General features: G+C 35.4%; 3 protein-coding genes across 4 annotated transcripts; all 3 read right to left on the bottom strand.

Moving 5' to 3' along the window:
* Nucleotides 1–229: 229 nt before the first annotated feature.
* LOC113781587 (anthocyanidin 3-O-glucosyltransferase 2-like) lies at nt 230–1,766 on the bottom strand. The gene has a single exon (XM_027327547.1). It carries the CDS (start codon nt 1,764–1,766, stop codon nt 321–323), a length of 1,446 nt encoding a protein of 481 aa, XP_027183348.1. The 3' UTR covers nt 230–320.
* Nucleotides 1,767–5,766: 4,000 nt separating this feature from the next.
* Nucleotides 5,767–8,360, bottom strand: LOC113780993 (pentatricopeptide repeat-containing protein At5g02860-like). Of its 2 annotated transcripts, XM_027326812.1 has the most exons (3): nt 8,079–8,360; nt 6,979–7,435; nt 5,767–6,870 (listed from the first exon to the last, which is right to left on the bottom strand). In XM_027326812.1, exons 1-3 carry the CDS (start codon nt 8,355–8,357, stop codon nt 6,431–6,433), a joined length of 1,176 nt encoding a protein of 391 aa, XP_027182613.1. In that variant the 5' UTR covers nt 8,358–8,360; the 3' UTR covers nt 5,767–6,430. The 2 variants fall into 2 exon arrangements, with proteins under 2 accessions (XP_027182613.1, XP_027182612.1); XM_027326811.1 differs by having other exon boundaries at nt 5,767–7,435.
* Nucleotides 8,361–11,408: 3,048 nt separating this feature from the next.
* On the bottom strand, nt 11,409–18,660 carry LOC113781070 (beta-adaptin-like protein A). The gene is made up of 11 exons (XM_027326911.1): nt 18,398–18,660; nt 17,218–17,734; nt 15,747–15,871; nt 15,257–15,455; nt 14,881–15,109; nt 14,566–14,732; nt 14,275–14,484; nt 13,225–13,335; nt 12,920–13,096; nt 12,167–12,625; nt 11,409–11,958 (listed from the first exon to the last, which is right to left on the bottom strand). Exons 1-11 carry the CDS (start codon nt 18,451–18,453, stop codon nt 11,668–11,670), a joined length of 2,541 nt encoding a protein of 846 aa, XP_027182712.1. The 5' UTR covers nt 18,454–18,660; the 3' UTR covers nt 11,409–11,667.
* Nucleotides 18,661–19,642: the final 982 nt, after the last annotated feature.

Genomic DNA, 19,642 nt, shown 5'->3' with positions numbered 1-19,642 from the left:
TTCACCCACGAATCGTTTGACACTTTAATCCAAATCACAGGGGATTTACGTATAACTTTTAGAATCATGAGAGGGTTATGTGATTTTTACAAAAATCACGAGAGGATAAAATGTAATTTGCCCAAACTCATAAGATGGTCATTGACAGGTATGACTATTGGCTTGTATGGTAGTAGTATAGTTCACATATCTCTGCTGATGGCATCAGATTTACACACTTTTATTTAGATCAGACTGGCAATTAGACAAATAGAGGACATGCACAGAAGTGCTTTCATTAACAAACAAAATCTGTAAATGAAAATTATTACCACATTCCTCTACATTTTTTCTTTAAAATTTTCAATTAGATGAGCCAAAGAAATGTAGGATGAACCTTCCTCCACAATTGCCTGTCTGCATATTTCTTTCAGATCCTTCACCTTCTCTCTGATTTCATCCTTGTTTCTGTCCATCATAAGTCTCTTTATCCCATTCTCTATCTCATCAGCTGAGACTATTATCTTGCTCTCCATGTTAGCATCGTTCCTGTAATCCATTTTTATTTCAACAGCAATTCCCAGCTCCGCTACAACCTCAAAAGCATTTGTCTGTTGCTCAGCATACATAGGCCAGGCAGCAATGGGCACTCCAGCCCACAAGCTCTCCAAGATAGAATTCCAACCACAGTGAGAAACAAAACCTCCGACTGCAGGGTGAGATAAGACTGCCATTTGTGGTGCCCAACCAATCACTTTTCCAACCCCAGAAGTTCTCTGCAAGAAGCCTTCAGGGAGAACTTCCTCGGGATTTGCATATGCAGATGGAGCATCAATCTCTCCCTTTGCTGGAGGCTGCCTTAAGGACCACAGAAACCGACACCGACTATGCTCCAGAGCCACTGCAATCTCCTTCACCTGCTCACAGCTGAAGCTTCCTAAGCTCCCAAAACACAAAAACACCACAGAACAAGAAGGTTGAGTGTCTAACCAGCTCATGATCCCATCATCCTGCTTAGAGTTCCAGTTGATTATAGGTCCGATCGGGTAGATTCGTGGGATCTTTCCTTCTTGACCCGAAAGTGACTTAATTGCATATGACTCTAGCTCGTGGAACGTGTTAACTATGATTCCTTTCACTTCTAGCATCCTTCGAGCTGAAGTAACAACAGCTGCTGAGCCCCCTTTTTTGTCTAGCATTGTGGTGGGCAACACCTTAGCAGGCACTGGATTGCTGAAACTCGGGACCAGGAGCTCAGCATCTGAATCTTTATAGTCGGTGATATCTACATTGTATTCATCATGTAATGACTGAACATGCAACATAAGTCCAAGGAAACCAGCACTAGAAGTGTAGAACATGTAACTGGGCAGCTCAAATTCATGTGCCACATCAATCATGCCTACACAGAACATGTCAACTATAATACCTGCAATTTCTCGATCCGAATTGGCCTTAGATATTATGTCAAGGACTGCATCTCTGACAAGTGGTTTCTGTCGATTGATCAGCTCAACAGCGACAACATTTCTGTTCTTGGATTTTGGTTCTTGATGATCTGATGAATCAATCTGATAAGGGATGTTCACAAATCGTATGCATGAATTGGCGTCTGTTAATTGGGATTCCATGAAGGCATCAACTCCAGTATTATAGGAAAGGTCAATGATGATGTAAACTATAGAAAGATGCTCATCTCGATTGATAAGAAGCTTCCCAAACTCCACAGCCGAGGCCAGATGACCCATCCCTGGACCAGGGATGAACAAGAGCTCTGTTTTCTTCATTTTCGTTGTGGTCAAAGATCTAGCGTTGTGCTATATGTCTACTTCTTTAGCTTGTATATAATGATGTTTTGCTTAGTCTTTTTCCCTTAGGTCACGCGCATTGCACGTGATTAAAATATTATAAAATATAATATTTCTTATACATTAAAATTTATTTGTGAAAATTATTTTAAAGAATTTAATATTTGCATTTTTTATTTAATTTTTTATCTTCATAAATTAATTATCCTTAATACCATTATTTTTAAAAACAAAAAAAAATCACAAAATGTTATATCTATAAGTTCATGTAAAATCTGTAGAGAATTTTAATAAATAAGGATACATTCGGTCTCTTTCAATTTAAAAAAATGATTTCAAGGACAATTAATTAAAGAAGATGAAAAATTAACATTTATAAAAATAAAGATTTGACCAAATATGAAATGATTTAACAAAATTATCATTGATCCAATATTTTGAATGGTATGTGCAATATTGATACTTCTAAAATACTTCTTTTATTTTTTTCTATGACAAATAAATTGTGATAATGCTACTAAAATTTTTTGGTTCTTAATTAGATGTATGAATAATTTTTTATTTTTCTTTTAGAGTTGGATGACTTAAATTTGCGTCCTAAGCAAAAGTTAATTATTTGTTAATCACTGTGGTTGACTCAGAGATTAAGTTAGGGCTCTTAGGGTTCTCTATAGTTCAGGATTTGAATTCTGTATCTGATAGTTGGGGATGAAAAAGATATGGAGAGCAGTAGGAGGGTAATAAAATAAAATATTTTTTTTTGCATAAATATCCACTGCATGCTCTACCATTATTATTTTTCATGTTATATAAGTTGAATTTATTAGTATCTTAATGAAATTTCTCAATATTAAGTTATATGCACCGTTTTTTGAAAAATGAAGAGATGTCTATTCTTTGAAATTGAATCCTTTGTATTATTTTATATATTATTTCTATTAACAACAGAGCATAGATGATTAACCAAATAAAAAAAATTTCCCCTCTAACTATTCATTTTTTGAGAATTGAAATTTCATAGGTAGAGATAGTTGATTTTTCTTTTGTTATTTTTTTTTAATTTTTTTGGGTAGAATCTAAAATAAAACACAAACAAAAAAATTCTATTAGAAAATTTGAAAATTTCCTAAGAGCACCATGTTTAAGTATCAATAGTGATGTTTTTGAAGATTTGAAAATTTAATTAGGCTATAACCAATCAACAATTTTTAATGGAAATAAAAAATGAAAAATAGAATTCAAAGAGACGCATTGGTTTAGAGTGTTATATTTTGTTTATTATCTTCACAATTTAAATTTAATTGAGGTTACTTTTTTTCCTAACTGCTACGATTATTGCTATTAGTAAAATATAATAAATCTAATTATTAAGTAGAATGTTATTTTAGACAAATAGAAAACTACGACCATATCTTGCTTAGTCTCTTGTCATCAACTATTATTTTCTTCTAAATCAATAGATATGAATAAATCATATGATATAATGAATTTTAATCATCATAATAAAATTAAAAAAATATAATATGAAATTTCAATCATCAGTTAATAAGGGCTTATATAATTGAAATAATAAAAGCTAATATCACAAGAATGCTTACGTTTACACTTACACTCCAAAATACCAAGACTCATGATACTTTTTATATACTAATGATAATGATACGCAATTTCCGGCGTCTACCTTTCGTGTTTATCATAAGTTAGAATCTTGACCGCTATAATCTTAATGATCAATCAATTGGCACTAAAAAAAACCATGAGGATCTGTCACTGCATGGTTTGTGGACAAAAAGGATCTGTCACTGCATGGTTTATTAAGCGACGGATGTATCACGTCACAAAAAACTACTTACAAAAACTTGGCTTTTCTTATACATGGGACGGAGGAAGATGCCGTGACGAAAGGAGGAAACAAGAAAATAGGTTTTTATATTCATGGGACGGAGGAAGAGGCCGTGCCGGGAGGAGGACATAGTTCGTGAATCGAGCCAAAGTTCTGTGATGTGACGCAAGGCATAAACCATTATTCTACATTAGATTCTTGAATCAACTGCATAATTGATTTCTACAATTTCTTCTTCGAGTATGATTTTTATCTTGAATTTTTTTTCTAAATTTAATTAGATAGTTTTTTTTTTAAGTAGAGAATACAAGTACATTAACAAATAAGCATAATACGCAGTCTTAAACAGGTACAGAACATGGGAGGCTAGCTCCCAAAGTTCCTATAAATCCTGTTATAATCATGGTTGGAAGACTCGGCCGGCCGAGACGAGACTGCGATGAAACGTTTTCGAGATACGTGACAGGTTGAGACGTCACCGTGAAGGGTTGAAACGGCTGAATCACTCCGAATCATTCCGAATCAACTTGAATTTTTATTATTTTTACTAATTTTTAATTATTTTTATTTATCATATTTTTTACAATTTTTAGAATATTAAATATTTCAAAAATTCATGTCTCGCCAAGACCGCGATCGATATGCCGAGACCGATGTGGAACGGTCCAAGCCGTGACCGCGACTTTTAACCATGGTTATAATGGCTAAAAAATATTTGGCTAGCTGAATCAAAACACATAGAAGGAAGATTCATAGTGGCTCCCATTTTTTGCCAAAGCATCCACACACCAATTGGATTTCCTAAACATCCTATGACTAAGGATATCCGGCTAAAGGGATGGTTTTTCTCACAGAGATGAAATCCCATAGAGCTGAATCCAAACACACAAAAGGAAAGATCCACAGTAGCTCTCCTTTCTGCCAAAGCATCCATGCAAAAAGTGGCTTCTCGTAACTACGGTGGATCTCTAAACATGCTATGAGCCTATGACCAAGGATATCTGGCAAAAGTGATACTTTGAATCTTTGTAACAAAAGGAATCACGTTAGCCTGATATATGGCCTTAGTCATAGCATGTTGAACTTTGAGCAATTAAGTTGTGCCAATAAATTATTCTTGAGAGAAGTAACTGCTTCAAAATCCTAACACCAGGCAATCCATGGCCTTCTTGTATTCTGGCCCTTCTTGTGTTCTTAAGTCAAAATCCTTTTTCAGGTTTCTGACGTGTACCTAACCGTAGATGATAATACTACAATTTCTTACGAGGGAGCCAATTTCAAGTGTTGGGATTATTATAAGAAAACCATTTGCAGGATTTGTGTGGACAGGTCCTGCTGAACCGGATGAACTGATTAATGTATACCATTTCTGCAAGTATGATGGAAGAAAATCCTTTTAATTGCTCAAGCTTCTTCAAAGTGAGTCTCAAGAATCAGCCGGTTGTTCCTCAATATGGCAGTCCATGTCGTGCAAAACCAAAGTTGCAGATTGTCAAAACTCAAAACCATCTTAGTGCTTCAGATAGAGATCATGTTTCGCTAATCAGGAAGAATGAGTGCTTAGGCAGACAATCAGGATGTTGAATACAGTTAAAGCATTATACAGACTGCTAGTGCCTAAAGATCTGAAAATGAAAATTTCAGTGCAATTGTTGTAAGCCGTCATTTCCATTTTCCAACCCTTGTCTAGCCTGTAGATTTTATAGCATAATCAAGAATATCTTCTTCGTCATATCAGTCAATAGTCGTATTATACAGTAGAAAATCCTTATTTCAAAGTATGCCATAAAAAAAAATAATAATCAAGGATTCATTAGAAGCTTCCCATGATGAGTTACTAATGAGTCACCAAACTTGCTTGGATCAGGTTTCGATATGGCTACGGCTTAAGCCAACCTGCTCCATCTATCAATTCCAATGAAAAGATGGAGCTGATCTTAGAAACAAGCAACAACCCCCATGCAATGCAGGCAACTTGAGAGATACTTGGCCTTGATTACTCGTGAGATGCAATTTCAGATGGGGAAAGCAGAATTCCATAACTTTCTTGAAATTTCTTATCTATAAACTCAAAAATATGAGAAGAGGAAATGAGTGAATATAATCAAAGAGGGACTTGAGAAATACTGCAATCATTAGGATAATAATTCCAACAAGCAACGCAGAACTTCAAAGCATCAAATTTTTGTCCTCGGGAAAACTTTCCAGCCTTCAAACATGATCTCTATCAGGGCTTGCGATCAAATTATCAGGACTACTGAGTTTTAGTATATACTCTCAGCGTACCCAGTCTTCGCTTCTAGGCTAGAAATTATCAGATGTGGAAAAAAAACTTATCGTACAAAATTCTCTATGCTAAAACAAGTCATGCATTTCCTCCAATTGCAGAGCTATACCTGCCAAGAGAAGCATTTTTTGCATTCATTCCTGTTCCTTCAATTTCTTTAAAGTTCAACAGTATACCATCCATAACTTTCACAGGTTACATATTCAAGAGTACTTTCAATCTTTAGAGCTACTAATCACTTCAAGAGTGACAATAACCATCCTTTGATTTATCATTCTTCTTCCCTTAAAGGTAAATGAACACTTACAAATTCAGGCAGGATAGCATTTCCACCAACTTAAAGCCGCAATTCGAATTCCCTCTATATACAAAAATATCCTGCAATAACACTAATCCTCTGCCACCATTCACTTAATTTCAACTTAAACCCCAATACTAAATAACGGCAATAGCCTGCATCCAGCAAAAAAATCCAGTTGAAGGGGAACTTCAATAAAAATAAAATAAAATCATTCATGACATGACAAAACCATTTTGCTTCATTTCATCGATCACCATATCTAGCTTCTCCTGCAAGCCAGCTCGTCTATAGCCAGCAACCAAGAGATCATAAGTCGATCTTCTGAGCGTAAAAGAATCTCTTATGCACTCTAGAAACAGGTCTAGCCTTTCGTAAGCAGCCTGCCGGAAATACAAACAAATTACGTTTTCAACATCATCTGGAAACCTGAATGACATCCCGTGCTGTAACATCCTCCCAACAGCAAATTCTACGTCATCCAATCTATCTGCCCTAACATACATTCTGATAATTGCATGATGCACATAGGAAAGAATATCTGAGGCTTGATTTGAATTAGATAAAACAACTAATAGCTCCTCCAAATCTTCCACTCTTCCCAGTTCAAGATACAGAGCTACAACCTTCTTTGCTGTGCGACGATCAATAATACCTGAACCATCAAATACAAACATCATAAACTCTTTGATTTTATGAAATTTTCTCTGCTCAGAGTAAACCAGAAGCATGTTCTGCAAAATGGATAAATTTGGTACAAAACCAGTTAATGTCATTTCTTCATAGAATTTCTCAGCATTACTGAAATCTTTTGACTTGACACAACCAAATATGAGAGCATCATATGTTTGAGGATCCGGCGTATACCCAGCATCCATTCTAGCTGAGTACCAAGCTTGCATTGCCTCCTTGTTTCCTGAACTTGCATATGCTGTAATAAAAGCAGTATACGTGTCAGCATCAGGTTTAGACTCCTCGGAGATCTCCATTAATTCATATAAACTTAATGCTGTGACAATTTCATTCGAGGCCAAGCATGCAGATATGAGGGCATTAAAGACTGAAGAGGTTGGCTTGATTCCTTGAGCCTCCATTGCAGAAAATATTCGCGATGCAGTTTCAATATTGTGTATCTTTCCACATAGCAATATTAACCAAGAATAAGAATCTTGATTTTTCTCATTTTCCTTGATAAATTTCTCTAATCTCCACTCAACAACCTGAATACATCAACCAACAAGAATAGTATCAATAACTTTTCCCTTCAATATTAAAAAACCTTCTAAATCCAGAGTTAGGGAGTAATGTTGTATAGGCTCTTAAAAGAAGGCCATATTTACGTCACACAAATATATAGGTAAGATTTTGACCTTCTAGCAGTTGAGTGGTACTGAGCAGGCTAAAAGGACAGGTTTAGCAAAGCTATTAGCACAAGCAAAACAACCAAATGAGGATATATGAAATAATGTAACATAACCCACCCCTCCAGCCAAATAAGAATAATAATAATAATAATAAAATAAGCCACCATCAACCTATTGACTATTCTTCCCACAAATGCAAAATGAACCAGTAATTTTTCCAGCTCCCATCAATCAGCAGTCCCCAATAGGGAAGCAAAATGCACAAATAATTACATGAAAAAGAAATGTTCTTTACCTTCTTGAATCCATCTATCCCCAATTCTTAGTTCACATCTATTAAACTAAATGCAGTGACAGATGAAATTTTAAAAATCCATTATAAAAGACTGGACTGAAACACAATTATAAAAATGCTAATTCAACTCAATGAGAGTTATCCCAAAATATAAACTTGAAAACGAAAGAAAAATACCCACAGAAAAGGTACAAGCTTACTCACCAAATTGGCCTTTCTGGGAAATGAAGAAGACAAGAGAGCAGAAACAAGCCCATCCCATGAAAAGTCTTGGCTTTTGAGGGTGGAAAAATGATTTTTCTCCTCAGAATCCAGTGTTTCTTTGATTCTTGAAAGTGGCACCTGGACCAATTTTGCTGCTAAAGAATTGTTGCCACGGACCAAGAAAAGACGAGAAATTGAACTGATGATTAAAAACTGCTTTATCTTCGTTGAGTGTATGATAGAACGAGCTGAAGCTAGAGCCATATTTCTTTTCTTCATGAAATTTCCTATTCGTTGATTGAGATTTTTCAGAAGTCGACTAGCCGAGATGGTGGTTTTTAATTTCATTACCGGAAAAAAAAAATTCATTATTCTTGTTTTCCTATTATCCTTTGTAAACGGTATTTACATTAAACCCCTACAATTAGTGCTAATAATACTTCAATCCAACTTATAGCCGGTCGTGCATCAAATTAAACGAGGGAGTCTGCTAAGAATCTTTTGTGATAGATTTCTTCCTTTTATATTAGTGACATTCCAAGCCAAAGACAAAGGATGCAGCTAATTATGAAGTGATTTTGACATTATTTAGAGAAATATTTATGCAGCGTGAAACTAGGTCTCGACTAATTTAGTGTATATCCTTAAGAGTACGTTTTTTATACACGGTCAATGTATAATATATATATTTTTTACATTAGCGTGTCTAGATTATAGCAGATAACATAAATGCAAAATTTAAATTTAAATTATGCATATGTGATATATATATATATAAAATTGTAAGTGGAAAAAATCAATATCGGTAGATATAAAGTTCATCCATATTCTTATACCAACAACTTGAACCTTGTGTTACAAATGGGTAGAATTGATTTTTGGACTAAACTCACATTGCGATAATCTTTTTATATGGTAACGGGAGATAATGAATTTGTGGGTGTAATATATATGAGTCAATATAAAATCTGAGGGAAGTTGAGTATGATTTCACTATACACAATGTTGATATGATATGTTTTAATCCTATTTCAAGCATTAATTTTTTAAAGAGTGATGTTGAATTGGGCACTGAACAAATTATTTGCATTCCTAACTTTACACTTTTGAAAATTTGTTTCTCAAATTTCATTAGTTTTTGCAGGGGTGGCAATTCGGGTCCAATCAGGTTGGTGGATGGGGTCAAGACCCGACCCGTCAACCCACGGGTCAGTATATCTGACACGAACCCGAAAATTTTGGGTTGATGGGTTGGCGGGTCAACCCGAAATGACACGAAAATTAATTTTAATTTATTAATTTATCACTGTAAATTCTAATAAAGCCAATTTCTCACAAAATTAATTACATCATCAAGTAATAAAAATTTAAATAAATAATTTCAAATCAAATCCAAAATAAATTAAACACCGTAAAAGTGTTTTATTCCAAACCAAATATAAAATAAATTAAAACGAATTATATTATTTGTCCAAATATAATAATTTTAACTTCATACAAGGTAAATAAATTCTTTTAGGATTAAATAATTAATGCTTTTGAAAAAAAAGAATGATTTAGTTTAGTTAGATAAAATAATTTTTATGTTTATTAAATTATTTTTAATTTGTAAACGGGTCATATCGGGTCACCACGGGTTGACCCGAAATTGACATGTTTTCTTTTCGGGTTCATCGGGTTCGACCCGATTCTGACCCGAACCCCCAAAACTTCAACCCAAACCCATTAATTTCGTGTTAGGTTCGTGTCGTGTTTTCGGGTCGTGTCAGAAATTGCCACCCCTAAGTTTTTGGTAGTGCAGAAAAGTTTCTTTTCAACACTCAAAAGGAAAAATGACCATTTTCGTCCCTAAACTTTTTTTTTTCTGTCGATTTAATCCCTAACTTTTATTTTTGGTCAATTTAATACATGAACTTAATTTTCGAGTCCAATTAAGGCCCTTTACGGCGGCACCACCATCTAAAAGCAATTTGGCCCCTAATTTAACATCAAACAAGGGCATTTTGGAAACTTCAGGTAAGGAAAACATGTCTTCAACTAAGGAAAGACAGATTGGCTCAAGACCCTAGTGAGGGATGGTCTTCAACTGCCACTAGCCAGCGATTTAAAGAGTAGCCTCTAAACCTTGACCCTTTTGTTATTATTGAATCCCAAACTAGGGTTTGTTTGGATAGAGATTATTTATCAAATTTTATTTGTTTATATCATCAACATATTTTCAATAATCTTTTTATCTTATACACATCACATAAAAAAGTGTTAAACACACTCTATATTATGTTAAACTTGACATACACAGTACATAATTTCTCAAGAACATAAAATTACCCTCTCAAGGCCTCCAATGTGCACCTCTACTTAGGGGTGGGCGCAGATCGAGTACCCGCCCTATTCACCATTTTGGCTGACCCGACCCGCATCTTGCGGGTCAACCATTTTCTGACTCTTATCCGCTGAGATAGGGTCGGGTCAGCGGGTACCCGCCCCCGCCCTCGCCCCATTTATCATTTAATTTTTTTTTAAAAAAATAATTTATACTAATTTAATTTATATTTTAAACATTCATCTAAGATTTAATAAATTTTTTTTCTAAAAAAGGGTTTCCCACCGAGAAACAAGCATGTGAAGAAAATATAAGATAAAGGAAAAAAATTAAAAGAATTCAAAATCAATAAATGTTTGAAATAAGTAGCACAATTTTTAATATATATGTTCCACATTAATTAAACTTTTTTCTATAAAATACAAGATTATGGCCTCTACAAATGAATCTTGTAAATAAACTATAGTCTCTCATATTTGTAATGCAATTTGTTCAATAAAATTACTTATTTAGTTCTAACTTATTATTTTATAGTGTGTGTATAAAATAAAAATATATATATGTGGGACAGATCGGATACCCGCAAATTTTTAATTATATGACCCTAACCCGCCCCCCATCTTAGCGGGTACCCGACCCTCCTTTGACCCTATCAAATAATAAAAATCAGATATCCTAATTTTCGGATCGGATCGGAACGGATATGACAGGTTTTCGGGTTAACGGATAATTTTACCCATCCCTACCTCTACTAGGTTTGCCTGGTTGAGTCGCAAGTTTCAACTATGGCTTTTGTGGTTTTATAGGCCCCTTTTTTAATTCTTTTTTTCAATTTATTATTATTATTATTATAAAGTAAGGAAAGAAGAGAATTTAAGAAGTGGACAAGAAGAAAATGAGGACATGAGTAAATCTTATACATATTGTTAATATACACACTCTTATGATTAAATGAATACCACTTATATAAAATTTATATTTGAAATTCAAATTCAACAGATGTAATATTTATCCAAGCATGTCAGTGTATATAAAATTAATCAAAATCCAAGCATGTAAGTGTATATAAAATTAATCAAAGCTTCTATCTAGTATTTGCTCAATCCTTTTAGGTGGAAATAATCTAACAACATGCCTCTCGTTTGCCTTTTCTCTTGTATTGTTCTATTATTTCATCAACTGGCAAAAAAAAAGTTTTACATTGGAAAAAAAAAAAAAACTTCATCTACTTCCATACAGAATCAATAAGATTAATGCTCGAACAAATCAAGGCAAACCAAACTTGGACAAGGCTGATTGGAACAAAGATGAGAAAGCCTCGGACGTACTCTGATCATCAGCTTTGATCTTCAACTGAGCTTTACTTGCTGATGTATTGATTATGCATTCTACAAGGTAGTTTGAAGATTCTTTTGCCTTTTGTGCGAAGAAGAAGAACTTAAAGTTTGGAGCTTGACCACCTGAAGCCATGCAGTGAATCGATTGCCCTTGCATGTGCCGAATAAGCGCTTGAGGAGTTGTCAGTGCTGTAATTCCTTGAGGGCTTATGGAGATCTCCTGAACAGAACCACCAGGCAATAAAACGATTAAAGAAACGACAAAATATCAGACTTGCAATAGAAGAAAGAGTAGCCTGTAAGTCTTGCCACGTGACAGCAAACATGAAAGCTCTTCCCATACATGTTCTGATAATGGAATGCAAAAGAATTTCATGTGATAATTAAGAATCAAGAACCAAGTTACGAGAGGAAGTGCCAAGGAGAACCTGTGATATAGATATTGGCAGCTGTCGCCATTTTTGCTGAAATGAGTTTGGATCCAGAACAGCTTTGGGATTTAGTTCCAAGGCAGGAGGTGGAGGAGGAGCAGGGGTAGATGCAACTGGCAATCCTAGGCCAAGTAGATCATCAATTGCTAAGCTGGTTGATGATACACTTGCTGCTGGTGTGTGGTCGAGGGACACAAGATCTAATTGAGTCTGTGGTGCTGCTGTCAATGCAGGAGAACCATCATATGCTGGAGCATTATAGGCGGAACCATTATTACCAGGGCCCCTACTTTCTTCTTTTTCAGAAGTACCCAACAGTAAATCCTTGTCATTTGCCTCAACTCTCTGGGCTGTGACTATGTTATCCGCAGATTCAACACCGATAGACAAACTCCCGAGTTCTTCTGAGAAAGCAAAGGGTCCTCTGTGTTCTTTATCAGTAAACATGTATGATGGCTGCAAGATTTACAGATTCTTAGTAAAACAAATGGTCTTCCAACAACCAGATGGTGTTGAGTCTCTAGACTCTCTACATACCGTGAAGTCAGATTGGTATACAGGTTAAACTTACAACTATCACAAAGATCACATACACTTGTTTGCTATTAACACAGAAAGTAAGTTAGCCACATCATAGCCTCAAGCAAGATTAGTAATGACACTCTTATGAACAACATAATCTAATTAGAAGTAACAAAAAACAGTTTATGATGGATTCAATTCAGTAAAATGTTATAAAATACTGGTTACCTTTTGATATACAACAGAAAGACTGTTAAATTCATCAAAAATGCGATCTTTAATTTCACTACTTTGAGTGTCAGCAAAGACTGAAACAGCTTGCTTTGGAGGATTAACCACGCGTTCTGCTACAGATACATCATACTGTAAAAGTCTGTAGTAGAGCAGTGCTCTGTCATGAACATCCTGCAGTCAAAGAAAGATGAAACAAATTCTTTGGCAGCAAAGTATAGGAAATGTTCTATTCAAAGATCAAGTAGAATCTGCTAGATTTAAGTATGCTAAAAAAGAAAAAATAAAAAATAGGAGAAGACCTGATGAAAATCAGCAAGACCAGAAGCCAAGGCATCTCCTAGAGCTTTTTGAGTCTCTGGTGGTCTTCTTAAGAAACACTTCATAACTGCAGAGAGTAAATGTAAACGAACCTGCAAAACCAAAAGTATCAGTTGCTTGTTCACATTATACAAGTTGCTTGAACTATGTTGTAATTGTCAACCAATTCTCCAGAGCCATGGTGCCCAGCAAAACATTAATGCCTCAAAGATTTCTACAAAATGAATGAGATACTTCCCAGTTCTATAACAAAAACAACCTAAGCACCAAGAGTCCAACTGCACTTAGTTCTGTAAGAAGATTGTTGAGCCATAGAAGTTGTCATATGTTGTCCAGCTTCTTTTGTACACAAGTAAAAATTTAAAGTGACAAGCAGGTGAATTATGTGACTATCTCAAGCCAAATCCAACAAATGAGAACATAAATCAACAAAATGGTGCAAAAACTACTTGCACATTTTCTTTTTCAAATTTTTGAGTTTTCTAATTCCTAAACGCTTATATATGTTCTGCATGCACAAGTTTTTCCAATAATGGGGATTTCAATAGGAGGTTCTCAACTGCAAAATGCACTTCTGATGCTGATCCCTAGTTGGCAGTCCATTTGGGAGTAAGCTACAGGAGACATGTTTGTTTGCTTGTTTCATGTTAAAAAGGTCCGAATATTCAACACTTCCACAGGAAACATCGTTAGGGACATCCAGAAAGAAATTCCAGAAACTTTGGTAATGTGCTGAAAAAACACTCTTAACATAAGCCTACAAACACGTACACAATACTCAAAATGCAATGCCTTGGGCCCAAGGGCTGCCCCAACAACCTTTGAGCGAAATCCACCGGCTAGAAATGGTTTACCCAGGTTGTTAGTATCCCATGAGCCTAAAGACCTAAACCAAACATTTCCACTCCATTTTCCCAATGTGGGACAAACTGGGGTATCACACACAGAGACAGAGCAAGTGCAGATAATGAATTACTAATAAGTCCAAAGTTGTATTTAATAAAGATGAATTATTAAAAAAGGAAGGCTACCTCTGCAGAATGCTCCTCATCCCAATTCTCAATAAGACTTTCCAAGATGTAAGGAGCATCTTGCATGTCTTGAGCATATTCCCCTAGCATCCAAATTAGAGCAGCCTTGGCTTTAGGTTCCTGAACATTTTTGCTACTAATATTCCCGACAACTGCTATACAATCATGACTCCACTGGGGGTACTTTCTGAGAAGATCTTTGACCAGAACCTAAAAGGGAAAATTCTAATTCTCTCAAGCTTGCTGGTAAAGGAAAGAACACCATTTAAGCAACCAGAAGAAAGTAATCACCAGTGTTTCAGCGGTCACATAGTCCTTTTCCATTTCCAGAAACTGAAGCAGCCTATCCACAATTGCATTTACATCATACTGCTGAAGAGCTATTTTTCCAACAGCCCGAATTGATTCTCTTGCTATGGGTATGTCGACATTTGCAGCATATTCACATAGTTCAGTCACTGAAAGGACATACAAAAAAGGGTCATGGAAGAGTTAGATGAGAATCAAGAACATAAACACAATGGAGTAGAAGTTACAAGCTAGATTAAAAATCATCCTGTACAACAAAAGCACCAAAACATCCTCATCTGATTCATACGTACTGACCTATCTCATAAGTATTGCTTTCATTTGCAACAGCAGTCAACATCTCAAGCTTCAATTTTTTGACATAAAATGGTTCATTGTACTGACAGTAGAAGTTCTTGTAGTCTGAAGAAAAAATATATGGTGCACGCATCACTAATAGATGCAGGTGACTTAACACTGCATATGATTGTTCTGGACTTCCCGAGCTCATCAGTGTAAGCAGAGGGGCTTTGATACGCTCATACACCTGAAAACATGCACAAAATAACTTCAATTCAGAAAACCAATTCAGGATATTCTGACTCGGCTAGTAGACACGTTTAAAACAATTCAGGGGTGATACAATAAATGAGTAAATTGAGAATAATTAACGGGGAAAATTTAAAGTAGTCACCTGCTGATGAACATCAGTCATGGACAATGTCAAATGCAGGAACACCTTAATAGTTGCCAGGACAACAGCACCATTCGCATGCTGAAGTCTATCTTCAAGAAGATTCATGATGTCAAATATGTCATTGCTATCTGAAGGCACATATTTAGCTACCAACTCAAGAACGATACACTGTGCCCATTCATTGAATTCTTTAATTCTGCAAAGAATCGTGTCAAAAGTAAGCATCTTTTGAGGCATCCCCTTGATGATCAAATTACTGCACCAATAATAGGGACAATAATGCCATTGCTCCATTACAAGGTCAAGTTGAACTCAATTGTTGCGTTTTCCTCAATTTTTCTTAAAGGAAAAGAGACTGATAATTCTGCAAAGATGATCTGACTACTATTAGTAGTTCCAGCTGCAACTTGATGCTTTCACTAGTTGGACAATAGATGTTGCAGTTTTTTGGAAATAAGCTACACAGTTGTAAGGCGAGAAATCTTACCTATTTAAAAGGTAGTATACAACTGGCTTGCTTAGCAAACCTTCTCTCTCCCTTGAGGCTTCCTCAGATTTACTTGCCTCCAAACTCCAGATCTCTTGTAAGGCTGATAAGCAGTTTGCAACCACCTAAAAAATGATAAAGAGAATAACGGAACTTTTCATTGGTTAGTGCAGAGGATGAGAATCTCGATTTCAACTTATGGCTACATCTAGATATCAAAGGCCTGGTTCTATATCCTATAATTTATGTTCCTACTGCTTTGAGTATGCCGAATATCACAGATCTCTTGCATTTTTAAGGAGGTTTAAACATAGAATTATATAGTGCATAACTATGTTTTTAGTGCAAGTTAAAACTTAAAACCAGTTAATTGGACCTCAGGAAACACAGCGAGTGCCAGAAACAAAGAAATCCATTGACATTTGGACCACAGAAATGATGGTTCTAAACCTGTAAATAAATCATTTAAGAATGGAATTTAATCATGGAGTGTAAAGTTTGTTGTGAGTGAACTCAACTGCTAAAAACAGCAATGCACATATATAATATACTTTCCTCTTGCGGTTGAACTTCTTTTTTCTGCTTTAAATCGTAAACACACTTAATTTTAAAACAAACTATAATCCAAACAATATCAATAACAAATCTATAACGATGATACAACTTTTCGTTAATCATCATGATCATCAAATTATAAAAAACTAACTGTAACCAATAATTCCATCTTGAGTAATGGGCAAAAAGATTATGAATCCATGAATATAATAGGTAAAAATATGATTGCTATCTTTAAAAAGAAAATGATTACTGTCAAGTAACAAGAATTCATATACTTATAGGACAGAAAATATTCTATCAAGTCATTCTTCAACAGCTAAGCCAACGTGTGAAGAACGCCATTTCCAACCAACTATTTTCATTTTTGACCCTCTTCTTCCTACTCACTTGTATGTTACGAATTACCTCTTTTACATCTTTACTGCATAAATTACAGTAAATATAGAAAACAACATTAAAATTTAATTCACAAAATTGTGAATTTGCTTAATTATCTGAATGACCATAAATTTGGAAAGCTAACTAAAAGAATCCATGTTGTACTTGCAAAAAGTATTCTAGAGATTGTCTTCACCATGCTAACGAAGGAAGCAAAACCCTTAAGGACATCTAAGACTTACTGTAAAACCACAAAGTAAGGGCCTCTAGTCTTGACAAAGAGACAAGAGACAAAAAGGCTTTTAAGTGGCTCTGAATGCCCTTCTCTCTGCAATACTTATAGCATGCTTATGTTACCTACCACAGGAAAAATACTTCCTCTCACATTCAAGATTTCAAGTACATGGCATTGCATAGACCATGTGTCGCACCTTTGTACTATCTTCACACAAAAGCTTATGCAGACTCAAACTGTGTGGTCCTGTAGTAAAGCAGCAACAAAACGGAACTACTTTATAAAGAACAAAAATGTCACCTGAGCATCTGGATCATCGAGCATCAAATGCTTTAGCGTGGTTGGGAAATCTGCATCCACACAAGTAGAAGCTGAAATATGGTATAATTTCAAAACACCCATTGCTGCAACCATCCTTACATAATTATTGGAATCTTTTAACCCTGAACCCAATGGACCAACCAAGTACTCCACTAAATTTGCAACCCGAAGAGAACACAAGCTCCTCAAAGCCAATCCCCGAATCATGGGATCCTCATCCTTACAGTCCCTCTGAAGAAAATTAATCGTCAAAAGTGAAAGATCCGGATTGTGTTTAGCATAATTGCCAACATAAAGATAGCACATTTTCTTCAGCACAATGTCTGAGGTAGCCGAGCACATAACCATCTCACTGAAAACGGAGGAAACATCAATCCCTATGGTCATGTATGATATCACTTTCTTGAAAAGATCCCGCTTTGCATCATCAGTCCCTGGCGCTCGGCTCCCAGCAAGCTGCCGGAGCTGCATTTTCAGGTCGGAGACTTCGCCTTTTCTGGTCAGATTAAATTTTGAGTGAGATTGATCAGGATCAGGGTTTTCTCTAAATTCATGCATGTTTGCACGCCCAGAAGAGATACGAAACTTCATTGCTTTTTGCAACATAAAAGCCCTAAAGTCTCTAGCAGCAATTATTTTGTTTACACAGACAAAATAACCACCCTCACTATAATAACAATCAAAGGCACAACTATCTGGATTACACTTTAAAGAACGATGATTCTTTTTGAATTCTAAAATCGAATAAGATCATAGACACAACATGATAACATGAACAACTCCGATGATTCAAGATTTATGACCATAAACCAAGCTAAGCAAGCTAAATTCAGCGTAGAAATCATATGAATGGCCATTTCGCATTCCCAAATAGTAAAGTTTCAGCTCCAGACGCAATGTCTGAACAATCTAACTGTTGCATGAATTCATCCAATTTGACAACTTTTGTTGGCACAAGGGTCCAAACACAGCTTATAGCTACAATGGTGCAAGTGGAAGCTTCGTGCTTTGTCTTTAGTAGCTGGCAATTAGTACAACCTAGTGGATCCCTTTTAGACCCTTATAAATTCTCCGCCTGAAGACACTAAAATACCAATCAAATAATACAAATACATGCAAATACAATAAGGGAAAAGGGATGATTAATACGAAAACACACCCGGATGGTTGGGAAGGAGAAGGGGATCTTTGATTATAAACTGGAGGAGGAGCCATTCCTTCTTCTTTTCTGAATTCAGCAGTGAACTTGCAGGATCTTGAGTTGATTCTGATACTGAGAGAGAGTTCTCAGAGGTAAAACTGCCGGATTTTTGTGGGATCTTTGAATCTAATCTAATGCCTGCTCTGCAGTCTGAATCAATTAATTCCACATTCTCTTCTTTTACCAACAAGAAAAAGCGAAGGAGTAAAAAAAAGGATCGAATTTTTGCCCAATGCAGAAAAAAGGAAGCGCCCTTTGTTTTAGCGCTTTATTCCAGAGAGATGTGGTCGACCTATCTGCAGCACGCTTTCGTGTTTAATAGGATCCTTGCGGCAAAGTCGTTTTGTTCCGGAGTTAATTCATTTTGACTCCCCCAGAGTTGCCATGAAATTGGAATTCGCCTCCAAAAAGTGAAAACAATTAATTTAACTTCCAAATGAAGAAAATTATTTCAATTGGACCCTCGATTTCAGTTTTCTTTAAATACAATAGTCTTAAAATCATCTAAGACCCCAATTTTTGCCTTGGTTTCTGTTCAATATTTTGAGCGAAATTTTTGAGAAACCAATTTGTTTGCAAACTGCTCTGAAACCAAGGCTGATTTCTCCTTCCTATTTCCCTATCATTTTTCACTCTTAAACACTTTTTGCCTTTTTCGCTTGATGATTTGATACTTTCATTCTTATTGTCCTTTTCTCTATAAAATCAATCACACAAAACGAGCTAATTGGGACAAGATAGCAATATTCATTGATCACGTTCAAAAGCAACTTCTTTGAGAAAATCACCACTTCAATCCTAGATTCCACTCAAAAAGTTACCAAAAAGTTCTAAAATAATCACAAAATATAGTGCATTAATAAATACTTATCAAACTAGATTAATGAGAAACTTGTCTGAGGCCATCTTAGTAATTTTATCTAGTCTTTCTTTATTGATATATAGTTTTATCTACTCTACTGCATACATTAATAGATGAAAATTTTTGATATATACAATTACATTTTCTCAAATAAGTCAATAGATGGTACAAACTTTTGATGGAACATTACATGCATCCATAAAATAAAATGTCATTTTATCTTTCACTAAGTGGCTCTTTGAAATCATTCGAGGCCTATATTGAATGGGAAACCAAAAAAAAAATGCAATGATGGCCAAATTTTTGGGAAAAAAAAAAGTCTCTTGTTTGTAGGGTTAAAT

Source organism: Coffea eugenioides, chromosome 8 (genome assembly GCF_003713205.1).
Source record: "Coffea eugenioides isolate CCC68of chromosome 8, Ceug_1.0, whole genome shotgun sequence".
Taxonomy (NCBI): domain Eukaryota; kingdom Viridiplantae; phylum Streptophyta; class Magnoliopsida; order Gentianales; family Rubiaceae; genus Coffea; species Coffea eugenioides.
Note: the sequence above shows the minus strand (reverse complement) of the source record. Positions and strands in the feature narration are given on the sequence as shown.